The sequence below is a fragment of the Triturus cristatus genome, chromosome 10 (assembly GCF_964204655.1).
Source record: "Triturus cristatus chromosome 10, aTriCri1.1, whole genome shotgun sequence".
In the NCBI taxonomy this organism is placed as follows: Eukaryota; Metazoa; Chordata; class Amphibia; order Caudata; family Salamandridae; genus Triturus; species Triturus cristatus.
The window spans coordinates 605,708,842-605,731,492 of record NC_140593.1 but is presented as its reverse complement, the minus strand read 5'-3'; the positions used below and the strand labels follow the sequence as shown (position 1 = coordinate 605,731,492).

Genomic DNA, 22,651 nt, shown 5'->3' with positions numbered 1-22,651 from the left:
GCATGAAGCCTCAGAGCTGCACTCACTAAGATACTGAACAGAGACTGAAACATTTGGATCAAAGCTCAAATGTCCTGGACTCACTGCAGTAGAGGGCAGGCCTTGTATTGCACTGGAATAGCCACAGCAAATGACAACCTTTTTGATTAAATTGTGATTTGGTTAATTGATCATGAACTCCTAATGATGTCAAGAGGTTCGACCACCATCGGGAGACAGACTTCGGAGAGCCTGCCTTTAACAGTCAGTCACAGACGTGCAGGTAGACTGACACTCCCAAACACCAAAGGAATGCCATGACCACTTTCATCAGTTTCTTGTACTCAAAGGGCACTGGTAAAGCCATGGGGAGCTCCTGATGTACCTCGATCCTTCAGTAACACGATGGGACCAGAAGACTGGAATAGACGTCTTGCAGGTCCAAGGACGTCATCCAGTCTCCTTGGCGCAGTTTGGTTAGAATTTGGATCAATGTGAACATCTTAACTCTAGCTTTCCCGAGAAAGGAATTCAGAGGCTAAAGGTCCAATATAGACCAAAGGCATCCATTCTTTTTTGGCACAAAGAAATATCAAGAGTTTCAATCGTGTCCTCTTTCCAGGTGCAGGACTCGCTGGATGGCTCCTTTGGAGAGCAACACTCACACCTTCTTCAGTAGACTGAAGGGGTGCTTCTCCGAAAAGTGATGGAACCGAGCAGGTGGAGTAGACAGAAATGGTGGGGCATACCCAAGCTGAACAAGTTGAATGACCCAATTTGTGGATGTAATGGATCTCCATCCTGTGAAGAAAAATTGAGTCTTGCACATTTGGCTGTTGCATAATTTTGGAATTGTCTATTTATGATGCAAAGAAATTGAAAATTAAAACAAGATGAAAAAGAACATGCTCTAGAGATTGACTTGTGTTGTATGTTTTTTTTTACTGTCATTCTAGAAGTTGTAAAATTACAAAAAAAATGCCTAAGTGTTGTAAAGAAATCTTACTGTGCTCCGCAAACCTTTGTTTTCCTATATTTAAAGTTTGGGTTTTTTCGGTTGACCCAAAGAGATGAGCACAGATGGCAATAATAGGGATAAACTGTGTGCAGGTGAAGTCTAGGCCATAACCGGAGCGTGTGCACTATTGCTTTTGTACAGCAGATTGTACTTCCTGTACAGTGTTGACAGATACTTTGTTTTCTCTTTGCCTCTTAAGTTAAAGTCTGATTATCTGAATGTGGACCAGGGGCCATCTCCCTCCATCTCTAATCACTAACGAAACACAAGCTGTGGGGAACTTGGTTTTTAGAATTAAGATCTGGACATGCCAATCTGCTTCAAGTGGACAAACTCAGCTAAAAATGAAATGGTTAAAGACGCAAGTAAGCCTGTATAAAAGGTTAAGACGTGTGGCTCCAGGAGAAAGCTTAGTCGGTTTAAGAATTGCATGTGTATCCAGGCTGCAGACATTAATGCCAATGTCCCTTTGGAATAACCACATGTGCAGGTGGGTACAATACCAAAGTCTACATAAACATGAGGGAGTGCAGTGGAAGAAAGTAGCATCCACAAAGGGTTACATAAAATAAAAAAACATTTTGGTTCAATGGGTATTTAAATGTCTGGAAAATAGGGCTTGTGCCTCCTGCCATTAGAGGCCTAACAATGTAGTATATTACTTGGGGATGGAGCTAATTTTAGGTTTAAATTGTAGTTACAATGGTTTGTGTCACTGTGCATTGATAGTTTTCCAAGGAGTGGGGATACGCAGTGAAAGACCAGGGAAGAGTCTTCTCTAGAGTTGAGAAGATGTGCACACCATATGAGTTAGTCTGTCTCACAGATTAAGCAAATACAATAGTCTAATTTAATTTTCCTGAATGAAATTATTAAACTGTAACAAAGGAGTAGGTAATACCTTTGAGGTAGTCTTTCTAGATGCATTTGCTAAGAATCACTCGAGGTTTGTGCTTTACCTTTACAAATGCTAGAGATTTTACAATTTATTGTTACAACTCCAAAAATTTGGCCACACTTACTAGCAGACAATAAGAGGATTACTTTCTTTCTAGATGTGTGATTTTCACCATTTTAAAAAAAAAAATGCTTTAATTGAAACACACTAAAAGAATTTGGAAAACGATGGCAACTATTTAATAATAAACAAGTAAATGATGGCCTTTATTTCAACAGTAAACAGGTAGAGCCCAAGTAGGATCCTAGAACTAATATGCAAAACAGTGATTCAGTAAGACTTTTAGCATTGTGATCTAAAAATAAGAAAATACAGAAGGAAAATAACAGTATTGACCTCCATTCTGTCTAATCAACAAGATTCCACTGCTAACAACTGGTTTTCAATAAAAAATAATGGAGGAAAACCCCATAAAGTAAACCTTTGCCCCCCAAAGGGAACAGGTTAGAGACGTACCATGTTTCTGGTACATAGAGTAGCAAGTAAAAATCTTTTATCACTTTTACTAGTTTTGAGCAATGTATAATCTATGGATAGTCATATGAAGCTTCAGATACACTGCTGGATACCCAAGTTGTCAGATGCATTCATGTCTTACAAATGGAAGCAATCACATTTGGCTTTGGCACTTAAGGGTTTTCTACACATTTTAAGTTGACTTCCTCGGTTCTCTACAAAAGTTTCAAAATGTGTCTTTTTTGAAGGAGGTTCGTCAACGTCTGAATAAACAGACAGTTGCACAGTGGTCACAATAATTGGGTTTAGCGAATGTCCTCTTCATCCAGAGCGAAAGCAAGTGATTCCTATTTCTGACCTAGTTTAGTTCAATATTGCACATCTATGCCTATCAGATCATCGAGTTATTCACTTTGAAGCTTCCATGGACCTCAATCCTCCTGAAAATACTGCCAGAATCAAGAAAGCATGCCTGTCATTCACTGTCTTCGTACAGTGCCCCTCCAATTCTTGACATTTCTACTCATGGGGTTTCCTGGGCACTACACATGAACAAAAAGGAACTTGTAGAAAGGTGTACAATCATGTAAATGGTAGGTAAATTTGCATCCAGAAAAAATATCCATACACTGTGCAAATATGTTACACCAAATACACCCTGAAATGTTCTGCAGGAAAATAGCAATATAAATAAATAAATAACTGGAAAACAATTCACAGGAACTGTGCAACAAAAACAAGTAATCTACAAAATCTTGAAGTAGAAGCAGCAGTAATTAACTTTTTTATTTTCTGAAGCACATAATAAAGGGCATACACGATAGAGATTGAAAGCATGTTGCCATTTTAGCTTATCTGAGGCAGCTGGAAGCTTGAATCCTAATGATACCATATATAATGTACTAATAAATAAAGTATGCTCTTGTAATCAGAGGTAAAAGTGTTTCAGCAGCAATGCAGTAGACTGAACGCCTGAAGTATCTTATATGAACAAGTGCCCTCTGTCATGGAAAATTCGGTGAGATCAAAGTAAGCAGTAAAAAATCTAAATCCCTTCACCAAAAAGCTGACAATTCCAAAATGTCCTTCACTAGCATGAAGGAAGGATTCTTTTATTTGTAAACATGGCATGTTAAGGTCTAGAGATGGCAAATTATTTAGAGATGAGCCTGACAGTGTAATTAAAGAATGTATTGATTGTAGTTTCTGAAGAGCTCTGGGCCGGCGATAGTGTTATGAAAAGTTATATTTACACATATTTTGCTCTTATAAAAAAGCCTCATGCTCTGTTGTCCTTCTCACAATAGCCATAACTTTAACTGTACAAATGTTGGGGACATCTTTCTAGATACAAATTCTGTAAGCTTTGTTGTGCTAACATATATTCAACATACACGAAGCAAATATATTGTTGCTACAAAAGTTACTGTTCTTACTGTTTGTACTGCAGGTTTTATTGCAACATATTAATGTACCCAGTGGCTTTTTTGTTCAATATTTGTTTTGTTGACACTTCAATATACTTACCATCATACTTCGATACTCGTCTTCAAACATGTCAAGGAATATTTCGTCACCCTAAAATGAAACAAGGCAAAACACAAACTCTGAAGTCATTCCAAACTTTTTCTTCAAAAACAAATTCTAACACAATGATTCTTATTGGCTACCTGATTTGCTTTGGCCAGGTTATCGGAAAACATAAAAGAAAAACTTAACACAGTAGCTTCCTTTTCTATATCAAAATATCTTTAAAATCTCCATCCACAAATGGAGCAAAGCTTAAAGTGTATTTGTAGAACTTGAAGCTAGACAAAACAGGCTCCCTTTTTTTTTGTTGCAGAAGTTAGGATTTTAATGTTACATTTTGTGTGTACTTCATGAGAGAGACTAGAAAGTGTACTATTGGAACGGCCAGTTTAGTCTAGAACAGCAGTGCCAAAGACTATAAAAATAAAAGTAAGAATTCATGTATCCGTACGCATGCCTTTCCGTGGACTAAAACTAGGACGCCCACAAAACCAAAAGTTCTGAAGCAGTGTGTTTTATCCTAAATACAATTTTAACATTTTGCAATTATCACTCTGTATACGCAGAGACTTATTTTATTTAGGAGTTTTGCTTGGTCACTTCGTAGAAGAGGCATGGTAGCCACCCAAAGCAACACAGTATACAGATCGCAAATACTTCTAGAAGAAGTTGTAATATAAGTAAAATAAATCAGAAACGTTACAAACTAAAGCTTTGGTTGAGGAGAAAGAAAACTGTAAAAAAAATCTATTTATCAGATTTTGCATTTCGTTTTTAAACATCTTAAATCAACAATAAACACTTAGCACCAACTAGCACATGTATAGGTACTCAGATCACTTGAATCCTGGCATTCCATATAACCAAAACAACTTGTTGCAGGGGCTCCTCCCAAATTGCATTTGCCTCGTTATAGGTAATGTAGTGAGGAATTCTTACCCAAGGCCAGTAACTCCGCAGCATACGACAGGTCTGGAAGAAACCTGACAAATTGTGGAATAAATTCCCTGATTTGCAACCAATAACTGTGAGTCTCTACAGTATGACATAGGATCTATCATGCCAATCCCCCATAAGAAGTCAAAAGCAATGGAGACCCAAGGATGACCATTATTCCGCAGGAACGTTCCTAATAGTGATGTTAAGTTGTTAACATGGTTTCTTGGGAGAGTAAATGGATAATTCTGTAAAGTATACAACATTTCTGGAAGGACAATCACTTTCATTATTGCAATTCTCCCAAACATTGACAGGGGTAAGAAGAAAAAGTTACTTACCTGAGGTAACAACCTTTCTAGATGATACTCTATCTACCTGCAGATTCCTCACCTGTAGAGCAATCCCAGGCGGCAGACTCGATCTGGAAAACGTCAGTTACCCTCCATTCAAGGCGAAAGGGCAGAATTAGATCGATGAAAAATATACAGTATCATAAAAATGCCAAAAGGAATCTTTTAACTTTCCCTATAACAAATCCATCAAATGGCGAGGCGGGCAGGTCGGTGCGGAGTCTGCAGGTAGACAGAATATCAAGAGTATCCACCAGAAAGATAGTTACCACAGGCAAGTAACTTTTTCTTCTGATGGATACTTCTACCTGCAGATGCTTCACCTGTAGTACAGATTTCACAGCAACACCCTGCCCAGGAGGAGGGTTGATGGATGGTTAGACAAGGAAATCCTGCAAGACGAACATGGCAAAGTGCACGCCCCGTCGCACCTCTGAATCCAGACTGTAATCTTTTGCAAATGCATGTAAGGAAATCAGCATTGCGACCTTAAAGATTTCTGCAACCTGGAGTCCCCGAGCAAGAGCAGAAGTGGTCGTTCTAGTCCTGATGGAATGGGTTCTAAATCCTGCCGGAGACTCCTTGGCTAAGGAGAAGCATATCTTGATACAGCAGATAAGCAACTGAGACAAAGCTCTCTTCTGCACCACCATAACTTTTTTGGGCACCACAGTAGCCGACTAACAGCTGCTCATGTGATCGGAGTTCCCTGGTGTGGTTCAGGTTGTACACTGCAACTGCTACTCCACATTCAAATGATGAGGAAGAGATTAGAAGGTCAAATGGTAATAGATTGGGCAATTTGGAAAGGGGTGACCACATTAGAGGGGAAAACTAACTTATTCGGAAAGAAGATAGTGAAAGGAAGATGACAGCTAAGAGCCTGCAACTCATTGACCCTTCAAACAGAAGTGAAAGCAACCGAAAACACAGTTTTGGGGGACAACATACGAAGGGTGCAATTGTGGAGCGGTTCAAACGGAACTCCCATTAAAAAAAAGCAAGGACCAGATTTAAGTCCCATTGAGGAATCCAAAAGTAGTTGCAGGAAAAAGGTTGGTCAGGTCCTTAAGAAAATGCATGACAACCAGGAATATTAACATGGAAGGGAGACCTGGCAGAGGATAGCAGAAAAGGTGGCTACATAAGCCTAACAGTGCCAACAATACAATCCCCCAGAACAAGGGAAATGGCAAATTGCAGAACTGGAGAAAGCTTAGCCTGCAAGGCATCTACACAAATGTCCACACAACACATGGCTGAGGTGCTCCATCTGCTGGAATAAGCAGACTTTGAGGAGGGAAGCATGGACTTTTTTCCTGTTTACTGGCAAACCTCAACTTTTTCTTTGTTTTAGACTGAAAATATGGCAAAGGGAATGAAAGGTCAAGTTAATAGCGGAGTTTTTCAAACTGAGATTTCTCTGTAACATGATTAAGGCGTGGCTGAATCGGTATCAGTGTATATTTTTTAAAATACTGTTTTTGCATGGATTGTGTTTTTGGGAGCAGCATTTGTACAATTGATTGGCGTGAGTGATTAAGATTGACCCTGGATCGCCTTATACTTTAAAAGTAATATGGCTTCTGTTTTTAGTTTGTTTTGGGCAGCAGCTCAGAAGCATTTTGTCTGTGAAACCTGCATTGCGTCCCACAATATCTTAACTCATGTGATTAAGAAAAACCTGTACTTGTAGTGGGAGTCTACAGGCTTTCAGATCTGTAATGTACTTTCTAGAAGTGGATGGGTTGATATTTTAAACAGTTTCAGCAGAAAAATGCCAACCATCTTGGTATCTTTAATCTGAAAAAGGTTTTGAGTGCTAATGAGTATTCTGATAAAAATAGGGCTTAGTATTGCTTCATTCTGTTCATTTCATTTTCTGGAAGTCATTTTGTGATTACTTAAGATGCCTTTGCTATTGAGTTGGAACTTTTGTTTTCTAGTGTACTGTATTTAAGAAAGACGAGAGATTTATTTTTTGTTCCTTTGTTTCTCTAGATTATTGAATGATTTCCAAATCCATTCCAAACCTTTGCATTAAGAACCATGATTACATTAAAATATCCAGGTAATTTGAATGATGACCTCCTTGGCTAATACGACTGTTTGGGCACTGTCTCTGAGAGGTGGTGTAGTCTAATGTAACGTCTGCATTTATTTAAGAATGTTTACCTATGAGAAAGGAAAGTCTATAACCTTGATGATGAGCAAGCATCATTTTGAAACATCAGCACTTTAGGTTCTTTGAAGGTATAAAACATTTATTCATGAATGTTTTTAAGAACTATTGATTATTGGAAATCGGCTACAAGAGGTCTACATGATTTATATTATATATGGACTATCACCACGGGGTGATGCTTTTTGTCACCGTTATCTATTTATGATCTATTTTTTCAGCATGTTTTCACATATTTTTTCGTCCTTATTTTTGTATTGGTTTTCAAGGTAAATCTTGTTTGACATTTTTCATGTTAGGTTTTATATTGTTTTAATGTTGTACTAAATAGGTGTCCTTTTTGTTAGCGTAAACTACGAACTGGCGTAGTTCTACAAGTTTTGCTTTCCCAGCCCAGGGTGACACAAGTGAATTTAGTTCAATGTACCAGCACTGAATGTGAAATACAGGTTATTGTTGTCCTGCTAAACCCCACCCAACACATAGTTAAAGTGAAGCTATGCTTTTGGGTTACTAACAGTCCATTGAACGGGATTGGGGCACTGTGGTAGCAATAAACCAATTTTGTTCTCCAAAGTACCAAACACAACTAAAAGAAAAAATATACAACAGGGAGAACCCGTTTCTTAACACATCTGAAAATAATTACACAGGATATCATAAAAAAGCAAGAAAGCACATTGCCAACAACGAAAATAGAATAAACATTTCTAACATGGCTAAAATGACTCTAAAACCTATGTTTATGCGCCACCTTAGGAGCGCAGGTGATAGATTAACTTGCTGTCTAGAGTTTTGTAGAAAGAAGTGATGCACTGCATATATTGCTGACAGCTCAGACTCGGAACAGCCGTGGCGGAAGCATTCCCTGCGAAAGGCAAGCATGCGCTGCAGTAGCAGCATCCCTTAGGTACCCGGCTCTTATCAGCGACAGGCAAGATGCATCATTTTCTCTAAGTGCAGGCAATAGTCATGATCGTCTTAGACAGTATCTTGCAGAATAGTCTGGGGCGAAGGACCTCTCTACCTAAGGGATCGAGTGGTGGCCCTTAAATACTAAATATTGTCAGGGATGAAAACCTCTGATACAATTTCCGGAAGGCGGTACAACAATTACGGGTGCCAAAGAAAGGGTCCTTACATATTAAAGAAAATTGAAGAAGAGTGGACGTCAAATCGGACTACACCTCTTTGATGATTTATCTAGGGATGCTTCTAGATGGCTATGACAAATAGATAAGGGAAACCTTGTTCCAGACTGGGTGATACATCAGGTGTTATATCTAGGTCATTATCGGAATGACTTGACAATCTCTGTGAAGCCGCCCGATGTCACATCTGGCACGACTAAGTTCTGGCCCTTCTACCCGGAACATTGTTGCTTTGAAGTTTTCCAGATCTAGTTTGATGCCTAGGATTGTTCTACAGGTGAGGAATCTGAAGGTCTAAGTATCCATCAGAATAGCCTATTTTGTTGTTTAATACTTCACACTTTCCTTGGTGGTTCCCCAACTGCTGTGGGTTCTGTTTCATCCAGATTGCTTAGAGTTTATATTTTACATTTTATTTGCACAGTGGTAAAGCTTTGAGCGGTAGGAAATAGCACACAGGAAGTAGATATGAAAACGCAAAAACTGCTATCAGTGAAACGGTTTTTTGCCATAGGTGATAAGTACATTACCAACTATAAAACATTTGCCCATCTCTTTAAAAAAAGGTTCAAACTCGTTTTTATGATTTGTTTGTTCTTAAATAGCCCTTCATAGCGCACCTCTGCAGTTTAAAAACACTGTAAATAAAAGATGTTACTATTATCCAATTTATAGTACTCTATATACTGACCTCGCAAGAAAAAAAGGCTGGATGCAGTCTTATCATGACTTTCTTATTTATCCAAATATAAAACCATTAGCATCAAAATCCAATAAACAGCATTAAAATAACATTAAACAATGCACAATGCATATCCAATATGGACGATATTTCATCAAGGAACTAAAAAGTCATTACCATTTGACAAAGAAAAAAATCTCATAAATTGCAAGTGCTTAGAAGCAGTCCGTTAGTAGCACCAAAAATTAAAGCATGCCTCTATCATCTTACTAAGTCATGATAATGATAAGTGCAAAGCAACATTTTGTTACAGATGTTCATAGATATAATTATAATCATATTATGTCATAGTGCAACCTCAACGCAAGGGCTTTCTTGTAAATAATCCATGCAGAGAATTCTAGCTTGGTGACACTAATGTAGATCTTCTCGTCTGTGTCTGTTCTCATTATTCTCAATACATGTTCTATTCTCCTTATGTCTAACAAGATGCACATGGGTTTGGTCCACTTCTTGCGGGGGGAGACATAGGCTTTGTAAAAGAATAAGAAATGAAGTAGAGTTTCCTCCTCTAGATTACAGGTGGGACATAAAGTGCTGGTGCAATAATTGGATCCCGAGCGCATACGGAAAATGTTAATAGGTAGCTTTCCACATCTGAATCGCATAAAAAACTGCTTGGCTGGGGAGATGGGGGGGCAGTTATCTTGTCTAGAAAAGGCACAAAAAATGAGACTACTTTAATATCTGGAAAAAACTGTCTGTGCAGCTGCCCTAATTGCATTTTTTTAATTCCTCTTCCCATGTTGTACAGGTCATACTTTCTCAGTACAACTGTGCGGTTTTGGACAACATAAACGTCAAAACTGTGCGAGGCAGAGTTTACAGATACAATCAGGATATGTTGGCCTTAGTCCTGACTCACAGTGCACCATCTGTACTCCTAACCTAGCAGGGTAACAGGTGGTATGTGCAACCTCAGAACATGATAACCCTGACTCCCCAAGGAAGTCATGGAAACAGATCTAAATGAAACACAAGAAATACTCGAACTGGCATTTCAAATATTAATTTAAGCAATAGGATTCTTTTTTTAAAAGAAAATCTTTTTATTAATTTTACGACATTAAAAGTCACATACATTTTCTATTTATCATTTTGATTATTTGTACAATGTTTCATCGCAATATTAGAGGAGAAAGTGGTTACAATCATAATACGCCTATACGTCGCTCTCCAACGTGCTGCATTTCCATTTCCACGAGGGGGATATACACAGGTTGCCACGGTGTACATTCCATTTGCCCCATTTCCTATCCCATTTCCTCGGACATCCTCGTGATTTAAATACTCCCTTTTCTACAATCATACACTTATCAAACTCTCTTACCCACAATCAGGGAGAAGGCTCACTTGCTGCCCCCCACCCCTTTGCAATCTCACGCTTGACAAGGGTGTAGCCCAGTGTGGTCAGTTGTTGTTCCACCTCCGTGAGGTCAGTCGGCTCCCATATTTCAAGAAGACCTAGTCTCGGTGTAAGGATTAACTCTTTTCCCAGGCCATTTTGGATATGGGTCGTGGCCCCCTCCCAAGCAATCAATAGAAGGAAACAAAACATAGTAATAAGCATCACAAGAATGGTAAAGAAAATAAATAGTTCAACCATTGTGCCGTTACATAGAATATATGTTTGAATATGAGTATAGGTATAGTTATGCTCCTACCTACCACTCCCTATCCTACTGTGCCTAGGGTGGATTAATCTGCCAGAGTCCCTGAGGGTGATCTAACTCCCGAGTTACCTGTGGGTATGTTTCCTCTGGGAGCCCGTCTTGGTGTAGAGCTGGGTGCCATCCTTTTTAGGAGGTAAACAGGATTCAGCTGGGCTGGAAATCTGGCATGGGGCGACAGTGATATGCTCCTAACTATGCGAAGTGATGATGTTTATATAACAAACTTCTCCCATGTCGCCATGCCAAAACCCCCCTCAGGCCGCCATTATTGAGTCTATCCTTACAGAATTGTCGCTGAGCGGACAATAACAAACAACAAAATTGTGAGCAGTGAACTTAGCTCTTGTACAGAACGTTCAAGGATCTGATAATATGCCAACAAAGAAATTGAAATGAACGAAAAGTCATTTCAGAGAATATTATCCCAAAAAAGCATGCAAGCAAATGTGTGTCATGCAATGCTGGCAAATGTGTGTCAAGTGTACACATTCAAGAAAGATGCCAACTTTAAACGTGAGCATGTAAAATGGAGTTGTTCTTGCCCGGCCTAATGTGACCACAACACCCACAAAATTGATTTTAGTCTATCTTTAAGCATGGATCTTGGAACAGAGGCAGCATCATCAGGGGAATTCCACAGAATGCCAGAGTCAAGCTTGAAAGTGATTTCCTTGACAAACCTTGGCGATGGAATATTTCCGATAAATATTTGGGCACATTATTTCTGTAAGAAGGAGCCTATACAGAGCCACTTCCTCTTTGGACCATAATCTATGCCAATACAGCAGAGGTCAGAGTTTGCAAACTAAAGCAATTGGAAGAATGCCAACATCTATGAACTGTGAAAGATGTGGAGCGCTTGGTGGCAGGTTCAACAGTGCCCATATAAATTTATTTTCTACTACTGCCAGATTCTTTACTTGTTATGGCCCTGAAGCTCCACACCACAAAGGGCAGATTTCTTGGCCTTGTATATCTCCATTCTTAGAGAAAGCAAACTGGTCTTAGTCTTGTTTACCATCATGAGCATCACCCTGGACTCTTACTGGAGCTTAAGTGTAACCTCCTCTACCTGCAAAGGCCAGGCTAACTTATTCGTGAGTCTAACCCCCAAGAAATCAAACTCTTTAACTTGTTCAAGCAAATCACTTTGCACCTGGATACTGCACCTCCTAGATGGGTACATAATAAAGGACATACACTTTGTCTTTTGGATGTTCAATTCCAAGCCCCTTTCAGCACAAAATAATAGAAAACGATCCACCAGCATTTGCACACCTGAGGGGGTTATAGAAATTAGCAAAGGGTCGCCCGCCAATAATAATGTCGGGACTTTGAATGCCCCAATTGTTTGTACATCATTACCCGGGACGTCTAGATAATTCACAAGATCATTTATATATAAAGAGAAGAGAGTAGGGGCTAGTAAACAGCCTGGCACACTCCCGTCTGGATTTGAATGACAATTGTCAATTTGCCATTTCTGCCACACTTGACCAGAGCATAGTTTAGCTCATGCAGTCTTATAATAATTGATAGAATCCCATTAGGTACTCCCATGTTCCCCAGGACAGCCCATAGCTTGTGTCTGGGGACAGAGTCATAGGCCTATCTAAGGTCCACAAAGACAACATAAGTGGCCCTTCTCTACTAGCACTGATTTCCAATCGATTGTGCATAGAGGGAAATTCTAATCCATAGTGCTTATCTTCTGGGGCGGAATCCAGCTGGAAGATCAGAAAGTATAATATTCTCCTGGACCCACTCAACAGGTTTCCCTGAGATTTGGAAGTAAAAAAGGTTTTTGCATTCTATCAACCAAGTTAATAGGTCTGTAGTTGTGGGGGTCATCTTGATTGCCCTTTGTATATATGGGTACTATTTCTGCATGGTGCCATGACTATGGTATGGGCCAGGCCTCTCTAGAATCTCTAAAGGAGTTTTAAATAGGGACCCCAAATTAAAGGTTCTGCAGCAAATAAATCACACGTCATGCCGTCAGGGTCTGGGGCCTTTACAGGAACAATAGCTGTGAGGGCCTCAAGGGACTCTCTCAAAGTTATTTCAAGGGGATGTAACAATTCATTAAGATTAGGTAAGTCTCAGTGGGGAACACTGTCAAACATAGTATCGGCATCAGAGAACAGCCCCTAAAAGTGTTCAACCCATGCTTGTGGCTGGAGGAAGAAATCCACATGAGTAACCGCAGATTTACTTCCAAGGGCAACCATATTCCAGAAGGATTTGGCATCCCCTGTTCTCACTGCCTTAACCAGATCTTCCCACACATCTGTATCCGATGAAGATTTAGCATACTTGAGCTGGTGCTTATACTACCTCCTGGTTGATCAATTTGGCCCCTATTGTTTGATTTAATGATCTGTATTAAAGCTGTCTTATCAGATCTGCAGCGCTTATTAAACCAAGGGTGTTAAGTTCAGTCTTCAGGTGGCCTATTGGGTTTTATCAGGAAAAAAGCAACTAGTTGATCAAATAGGTTGTTGTGATGTTAGAGGAATTACTCTGCACAATTGTCTTCGGATTCCAGGCTTAACATCATCTAAATGGAGTCAGCAACTTTCCCATATATCTGGGCCATGATGTCAGAGTCATAAAAACATGAGGATTGTTTGTTAGTAACAAGAATAATACCCCCTTGGTACCTAGAGTATTGGAATTCACTTTTTCTAATTAGGGTCCCTTTCATTATCTATTCGGGGGCATTATTATCACTATCACTTCTGGGGATGATCATTATATCTACTATAATAGGACATATATACAGGGAAAGAAGGATATTATCAATTCTGCTAGATTGATTATATTGCTTGGAGATCTGGAAGGGAACTGCCACTGCAAGCTCTAAGACATAAGGTTAGTGTAAGCAGCAAATGTTGGGTTGATTGAACAAAATACCTTTTCAGTGGTGTTCGATCTAATTGTGGTATGCACCAGGCCTTGTTTTCCTCCTCAGAGATGCCAAAGTCAGAACTGTCAAATACTTCAGAGGTAACGTTAAAATCCCCAGCCAAACTCCCGGGTAGAATATGAGTAACAAAATCCACGAGGCGGGAGAATGTACACGACTTTCTGTTGTGACCACATCATATATTATACACATTGAAGATATAGAGTGTTTCCCATCTGGAACTGAGAACTGCAGACCAAGAATATCAAGTGAATTCAAGGGAAGCCTTTTTATGCTGCAATTAAGCAAGGCTTTAACCCAGATTACAAGACCACCAGGAGGGTGCCCCTTTCCCATAGAAGAAGCCTCACAATAGACATTTGTAAACCCTGATCGATAAAACAGGGTCAACACACCATGTTTCTTGGAAGATACATATAGCAAAAGAGTCTTCAAAAGACTCCCACTCTTGAGTCAGCAAGTTTCAATTTTAGTCCAGCTGTATTCCAGGAAGCAATCCTCCATTCATCAGGGGGAGTTGGAAAGGAACTAGAGACCTCATGGATAAGTCATTGATTACAGATTCCCTCCTTAAGTCACTCACTATTAGAGGGTGCCTGGGCCACGATTACGGTAGTTGCCGGGGAAATGGTGGTAGCTTGTTGACACAAGGATGCCCCAGTCCCTGGAGGAGTAAGCTTTAGCTTGATGTTAGAGGAAGCCTAGCCTGCCGATCGAACTTCCCAGGCAATTAAACCCTCTGCCAGGGTCTGGGATATTAATGAGGTTTCAACATAATCAAAATTGGCTCCAGGAGCATTGTGACAATATACCCTTTCGATATCAGAGCAAACTACAGAAAGCATTTATGCATACTGCGCAACCAACGTGGTACTGGTAAGTGAGTCCTTTCCTTCTAATACCCCACTTGAAAGCTTAGGCACATTATGCAAGTACACTTTCCTGGCCTTGGCCCTTCCCTTAAGGCCTGGATCATTGATGGATAAGATTTCAGTAAGTGACAGGCTGTAAACAGGCTTAGATACAGGCTGTGCATGAGAAGTAGTCATCTGAAGATCCAGTTTCGCTGCCAGAAGGATCAAAAGCCATCCTTTCTGGCATATGTGATTCCTTAGAGTGTTCGGGTAAATCACATGTGAAGCCAAAGCTCATTAGCCCAGTATCCATCCGGTGGGGTATACTTATTCTGGAGAGGTAAAGTGGGTACTCATAGGACAAAACTGTGGCCGTCATCCATCACGAGAATACGATGATCTAAAATAGGGGCAAATTGCCTCTAAAGTCTTGATGCACAGTGCTGTCATTCATATAAGTCGAGGGGGGGCAAATGGTGCAAAAGAGGGATTAGTGATGAGACTTGTGTTGTTAAGTGCTTCAATTGTTCTCTGAGCTTCTTCACGCTAATTTTAGAGCATCAACCACATTTGCACCATCCCAGTTATCAGGTGCTGCCCTGTGATGGAGAATTACTGTTCAAAGGGACCTGAAGCTTGTCTAAGTCTTGGTCAGCTAGAATAGCAAAAAGATTCTCACAAGGAACTTGAATGTCACAAAAGTCTCTTAAGGAAACAGGATCATGAATTGTCTCCTTCTGTGGCAATTCCCTCATACCACTCTCAGTAGAGGTACTTGGAGGATGAATAGTCGGTCATTCCTGTGGTTTGTCACCATTTGCTCTTTTCTTTTTCTCAAACATTTTAGCCAGGGATTTCCCATTTGCTTAGGGGTCAAAAGATGTCAAAGGAAGTTTAAATATGGACTCCACCTCTTCAACTAAATAGTTTATTACTTTCAATGTTTTATCATCAGAAGGATTTCTAGATGGCTTTTTAGGGAGGGACATCCCCTGTGGAATCTCTTGAGCCTTCCTTGTACCCACTGTGTCAAACGTAACAGAACTAGACAATGCACATAATAAACAAGCCCCTCAAATAGATGATTTCTTTACCTTGAGGGGAGGACCTTGTTCCTACTACAGGGCCAAGAGAGGTGGCACAGACAGGCCTGCTCTTGGGCGGGTCTTCACTCGGGCACACGCACAGGCGTGTCCCGCTTTGTGGGAGTAATGCGGGATTGATAATCTCTTTCCTGGCATGAAACAGGGCAGGGGCGGCATGGGTATTGTGAACACCGCTGCACCCAAGTCCGTCCTGCGTTGCGGAAGTAATGAGGAATCAATAAGCACCTTGCGGATGCGAATTAGGGCAGTGGCAGCCTCCTTTTCCGCTAATGATACTGGTGTCTGGATTCCTGTGAATCACGCTGTGCCCAGTCTGTCCCTGGGTATTTCTTTGTCTTCAGTCTGAGGTAACACGCAGCTATGTACGTTGCCTGTAGTTTGTCCTATCAATTTAATGTACATATTTAGATGCTTAATGGAATTCACAAATGCACCCAGAATTAAAGAGGTTCTCGATACGTACGAATCGCAGTGTTATTGTACATGTCGCAACTGATAATACATATTGTCAAAATAGCATTGTAGCACCTTGGCAAAAAAACATACATCTCAGTAAAAATGCTTCATGTTTATTTTATTTACACTAAGTTACAGTAAAGCTGTACACATTACTTAAGTCACTTCACACAGTTGCGATGGAAGAGTACAAACAAGGTAGGACAGTACAGTGACGGCTGTTTTGAAGCCAACCTATTTATGGGCAGCCCCAAAATTTTGTATTATTGGATGGTTCCCCAGGATATAAATGATTAGACTGAATGAAAGAGTATGGTCTGGACTTCCCTGAAATTAAGGTAGTTGTTCTCTGCCTGCAGTTGAATGCTGAGGAAGTTGTGGGCTCCGAATGATAATGACTTCTGCAATGCTTTAGTCTCCTGATGGAGCTAAGCTCAGTTTTCTTGCTGAAAAGTATTTGCAAGCCAGGGGTTTTGCGCTAGTTAATTTTGAATGAAGCAGAGTGTTTTAAATGTAATTTTTGAGTTCAGTGCATGGCTTTCATGGCTGGCATGATACTCTTCACAAGTGTTTGCACATTCTGGTTGCCTGATATTGCACCCTTGCACAGTTTTTAGGTGAGACACATACAGACTACATAGTAGCAGTCCATATGGATTTTAGGATATCGCACCGCAGGAAAATTTGCAAAACATACGTTCAGTCACTTTCCGTAAGAATGCCTCCTTGATAAGAATGCTGCTTCTCTGGCCCTTCCCCTCCTTGCTCTCCATATCTTGTTTGTTTTTTAGGCCTCCCATCACTGGAACCTTTTATCTTGCACCAGGAAGGGCAGTGTCACCATGCAAATAGTTCATGATTCGCATCTGCTAACGTTTCCATGGCCTGTCTACTTTTTTCATGTTTACAAGGACATTCCACTCTGGTTCTTTTTTGGGGGTGGGTTCTTTTTAGGGGGTGAAATCACCCACAAACTAGATCTCACATTGTTTTCTTATAATTCTCCATCCGATTCAAACGTGCATTTTATTCTGCGATGAAATACAGGTGCCAAATTATCTGACAGCACGGATAAAGTACAAGCAAGGTCGCATTCCATCCAAGCGTGACAGCACTAGAGCTCATGTTTAGCTCCATTTGATGTTTAGGTTACAGGATAGGCAGGATTACCCAGAGGATTGTTGCTGAAAGTTGAAGACTGCAATGATTTGTGCTATGAAACAGAGGTCTCGGTCAAAAACAACCTTGGTGTTAGAGTCAATGGGTGATGATGGCTGGAAATCAGTTTTATAAGAGTCAGTGTTGTCAGCATACATATGGAAGTTTCCTTGCCATAGAGTCAATAACAGGATCATCAAGCATATAGATAGTAGAAGAAGTGCAGAAGATCGTCTATGGTAGACAATCCAATTTGTAACTTGGTTAGAATTATAAGGGAATGACAGAATCCAGTTAAGGACCCGCACCAATACCTTTGCCCAATCCTTTAGCCTAGGGAACAGAATGCTGTGGTACACCATTGTGTAGACTGCCAAAAGGCGCAGGAGAGCAAGGCCACTTGATTGCATTCATCAAGGGGGATAAGAGAGTCCACTGTGATGTCAGAACATGTTGTTTTTGTTTCTCACAAGGATTTAAAACCAAGTGGAAGCCATTCAGAATTATGTTTTTTTCACATAGTGTTTTAGTTGTTTGGTAACATGTCTTTTGAAAATTGTATTCTGATATGAGATTAGAAATCGTATGATGGTTAATGAGCACTGGGGGATCTGCCATTAGTTTCTTCTTTAGACGCTGACGGAGCCTGCGGTGAAGTGTGTCAAGTCACGCGCAGACGGTAGTGAAAGAGAGATACTTCGAATGGGGCCACAATAAATGAGTGTTAAAGGGCATGTTTGTGGTTTAAGATTAGCCCTCTAGCGGAGATAATTTACATTGGGGGATTGTTACAGCCGCAGAAGTAGGGTTGGATTATTAACAAATTGAGACAACGCCACGTGATGTTAGGATTTTCCCCTCTCCTATACTCCTGCAAGACCACAATACTTTCTAGTTGTTCCTCGTACCCCTGTCCTGATGAGGCCCAAGTAGTATGGCTGAAACGGGTCGACAACTGAAGAAGGAGGAATCCATTGAATATTGAACTGTTATATAATAATGGACTTGCAAACAATAAAGTTGGCTTTGAGGTGGCGAGGATACCTCTAATGTGCAAAGGATTACCTTACAGTGGACCACAATGTATTTTTGAAACGGACACTTGTAAAAAATTTGGGGTCTAGGAAATCAATAATTTGTTTGATCTGTTGTAATTTTGTATGTGTTGTATATGTATGGTGTATATATTTTTGTCTGATTGTTCTCTTTAAAGTTGATACAAAAAAATACTATTGGTCCTAACCAGATATGAACTAAGAAATAAATTATGGTTTTGACCTGGAATGAACAATGAATGTGACTTATTAAAAATATATATATATATGAATTTGACGGGACATTGAACTAATATATAGGAGTAATTAATTGTACCCTATTTTGACTATTTAGGATATTTGTTCCTCCACATAATTTGTTGTTGTTTTTTCGAATACATTGATAGCCCAGAAAGTGGAGGAGGATTTGGGCAAACCCCTTATATATGTGGTGTGATTAGTCTCTTCAGGGCAAGAGATTGATGCTCGTTTCAATCCATCAAGGAATGCAACACTGAGAATGATGTTAGCGGTGTAACACATCCACTGCAAGCTTGGGAAAGTTCAATTTTTTCCCCCCTAGCACGTTGGTGGCTGAATTTTGTTGTGGTCTAGAATTGGTACTTCCTCCTTCTACATCACAGTTCTGAAGGCGGTTGGGGACGTTTGGAGCAGTGGTGGCGTCAGTAAGGTTTAAATACTGCACAAAGATCAATGGCTTACTGGATTTTTTTATCTTCAAATCAAAGTAGTCCACTGTCTTCACATTGTTACTGGGGATGGTTGGGTGATATTATTATCACTTCAAGGTTTATCAATTTTTGGATGATGCTGAATATTTACTGAAACTTGCATTTAGCGAAGTGGGACTTTGTGTGTTTAACAACTTTGACACAACCTCATCATGCATGGCTATGTGAATATGTTTATTTTGGCTCCAATTATTTCAGTTCTATAAAATGCATAAGCACTGAACACAAGCATAGGCAAAGACATTTAGTCTACATAATACGGGAAAGTGCTCCTTTACGGATTGCCTGAGAGGATCAATGCGCAGAGGACTATGAGAATAACTGCTTAGTTGGATGGATGGCTAGATGATTTGATAATGAGTGCATGAATGGTTGACTCTAATGATGAGTGAGTGCGTGGAAAGATGACTGCATGAATTGATGAAATAAAGAGTCAATGGCAGTTTAAGGCATGGTAAGGTGGTAAGGCTTCTGCCAGATGTTTTCCTCATGAAATTGAAAATAAATTAGACATTTGACTGTTCCATTAGGAACGCATCTGCTGCAGCCGGAGGATGCTCTTCATCCCACCTCACTGCCAAAGCCTGAAACACCCTCCACTTACACCTCTACACCTCACCCTCACTCACCCACTTCAGGAAGGGACTCAAGACCTGGCTCTCCTACTGAGACCTGCAGCACAGTGCTTGGATACCCCCGGTGATGATAAGCTGTGCTATACAAATACTATTTTGATGAATTTGAATGAATGTACCAATTCAAGAACAGGTACACAGCAACTGCAACCAGAATCCAACCAAAACTGTAGCAGTTCAGTTTCCATTCACAAAGCAGTATGTGTTTTATAGCAGGATATCTATTGAAGCAATTCTTATGTACAGCTGTTAAATTTCTACTTCAGATAAGGCAATCCTGAGAAGGCTACAACCTCTTCACCCAACATATCAAAGTCCACGTTTGTGAGCAATACATCACAGAATATTCGACAAGCTATGTATGGATTTTATGTTTTATTGATAAAACTCTCCATTGTCAATTATGTTCAGTTTAACACATTTTTACACCAGTTTTTTGGTGCATATAACTGTGATATAAAGCACTGAAGAGGCCTGGGAGAAAGATCCATTAGAGCCTCACCAGCCCTGAATATGCTGCTCAGGCAACCAGAGGGGATCCAGATAGAGCAATTAGCCTGGAAGTGGTGAGCCTAAAAGAATAAGGGTAAGCTAGGGACGGGGGATGGCGAGAGTAGATCGAGGAAGGGAAGACATCAGGTGCTGGAAGCAATACCAGGACAGAGGTGATACCATTAGAACCGTACCCTTGTTCTTCAAGCAAAGTGTTTGACTGAGGAGGGAAGCAAGCATATGATCCACTTCAGCACATGGATCTGAGAGAAGTGAATGGACTTAGCTCCACGCCCGCATCTCTGAATCAGAAGGAAAGGAGGTATCAGATTGGCCTGCTTTGCAGTCCACTTTTACAGCCAGAGCAGGCGCCAAAGGTTAACACTGAAGTGAAGGATTCCTGAGCAGAGGCCACAGGCACCAGATGTGAATCCTCTCATCCCATGATAAAAGCTTGGAGCCTGGGACTGCCTCAAGTGTTCTTGTTCTATCTCTTGCCCCTATAAGTTCTAGAGGTAGATGATAGGCTTAGCAAGGTTACAGTGAGTTCTTGGTTTTAAGTCTGGTGATTGCTTTGTTTTTCCGGTTTACCATGGTTTAAGACCTCATTTGTAAAAAAAACAAAAACAAATTGTGAATTTTATAATAGTAAGGATGCAGGTGGAGAGAGGAGAATGTACTACACTATTTATTGCCCATAGTGGGTAAAGGGAGGCCTTGATTCACATGGCCGTCCCTTAACAAAGAAGGTAAAAATAGCATGATGCTAATCACATCTGCATGTAAAATGCATTCAGTGTTGTGTTTATTTAGAGGAAGCTATAAACGAAGGCCCATAACAAGAGAACAAGGGGATAAAGTGGTGCACTGAGATATAATCACATGATGTCGGCCTTATGAGTATGAGCCATATTTTTAGAATCGAATTCAAGAGGCATAGGGCAGTGTTTCTCACAAATGTAAAGTTGTAGTAAGTTAATAAAGTGGAATGGGACTTTTACACTGTAAAAATAAACGAATACATCTATGTACACTTGTATCAAGCAATGTGTAATTAGGTCACTTTACTTTTAAGTGGCGTGGGATAAATACCCACACACAAACATTCTCTCTCTCCTTGGGAATGTAAAGAAAAGAACAATTTAAAAGTGAACTATGAGAAACAAAGAGCAATAAACGAGACAATACGTGAGCCCATGCTGAAAAATATTTTAAGTAATTGAAAGAAGAATTAGTACACAGAAAGGGGCCTATTAAGATGTCAGTCATAAGGCCTCCGACCTCAGGTTGGAGGCCTTACAACCAACATCGTCTGTTTCAATTCCAACCGGCTGATTTTGATTCAGCTTGTCAGAATTGAAACCGGCCGGTCATTACGGCTGGCTTCCGACGGGCTCACGGAACCCGTTGGCCAGTCAGAACCAGCCCGTAATCGGTTTATGCTGTCCGGATTACGATTCATGGTTTGCAGCAGGGTTCCCATGCCGGCCTTTCCGACATGGAAACCCTGTTGGAAAGAGTTTTTGCTTCATGTCCTCTGGCTGGAGGCCTAGGGGGCACCTATGGTGCCCCCCTATTAATCCCTTCACCCCGGGGCAGGCACCTCAAAGTGCCTGCCATGGGGTGCAGGGATTAACACCACCACACATTTCCATATGGGAGCATGTAGTACGGCCAATTTATGGCTGTAATACATGCTCCCATTGGGAAATGTCAGAATGCGACCGCACCATGTTCGGTCACATCATAATGAGGCGGTCCCGTTTCCGAGATGGTTGTCTACCCGAAATCGTAACAGGCTCCAAAGTCGGAAAGAAAATTAATAACAGCGTGAGAGAATAAAAATAAAGTTCAAGGAAACACTGATTAAGTGGAGGAGTGGCAAATTTGGGTGAGTAAATGGACTTAACCAAGCAAAAAGAAAAAAAAGAATAAAAAAGAAAGTCCCAAAGAGTGAGGCCCACAAAAAGAAAAAATGTGATATAAAACAGAGCCGAAAGATTCTCAACAACGCCAAGAAATGTACTATGTAGTAAAAAAATGGAGATATGCGAATGACTGAAGCAAGACAAAGACAGAAATTACTTTTTCTCGTACATGGCTACGAAGTAGGCAGAGTCAAGTCATACTAGTAAATGCTCAGTGAGCAAATTCCTTCAGTAAATAGATGATCGGATTATTAAAAAAACACTGATTTGCAGTTGCATCTCTAGAGAGCATCCTCAGATGCAGAAGCTTTCTTCTAGTGCTAAACTTT

General features: G+C 40.4%; 1 protein-coding gene across 4 annotated transcripts in view; it reads right to left on the bottom strand.

The window, feature by feature from the left end:
* The window catches only part of CLEC16A (C-type lectin domain containing 16A), a 645,672-nt gene that overhangs the window by 285,910 nt on the left and 337,111 nt on the right, over positions 1 to 22,651 (bottom strand). For all 4 annotated transcript variants that reach the window (XM_085632123.1, XM_085632125.1, XM_085632126.1 and 1 more), the window contains exon 16: positions 3,939 to 3,989. In XM_085632123.1, coding sequence (XP_085488249.1) covers positions 3,939 to 3,989 — 51 coding nt within the window. The remainder of the gene's footprint in view (positions 1 to 3,938; positions 3,990 to 22,651) is intronic.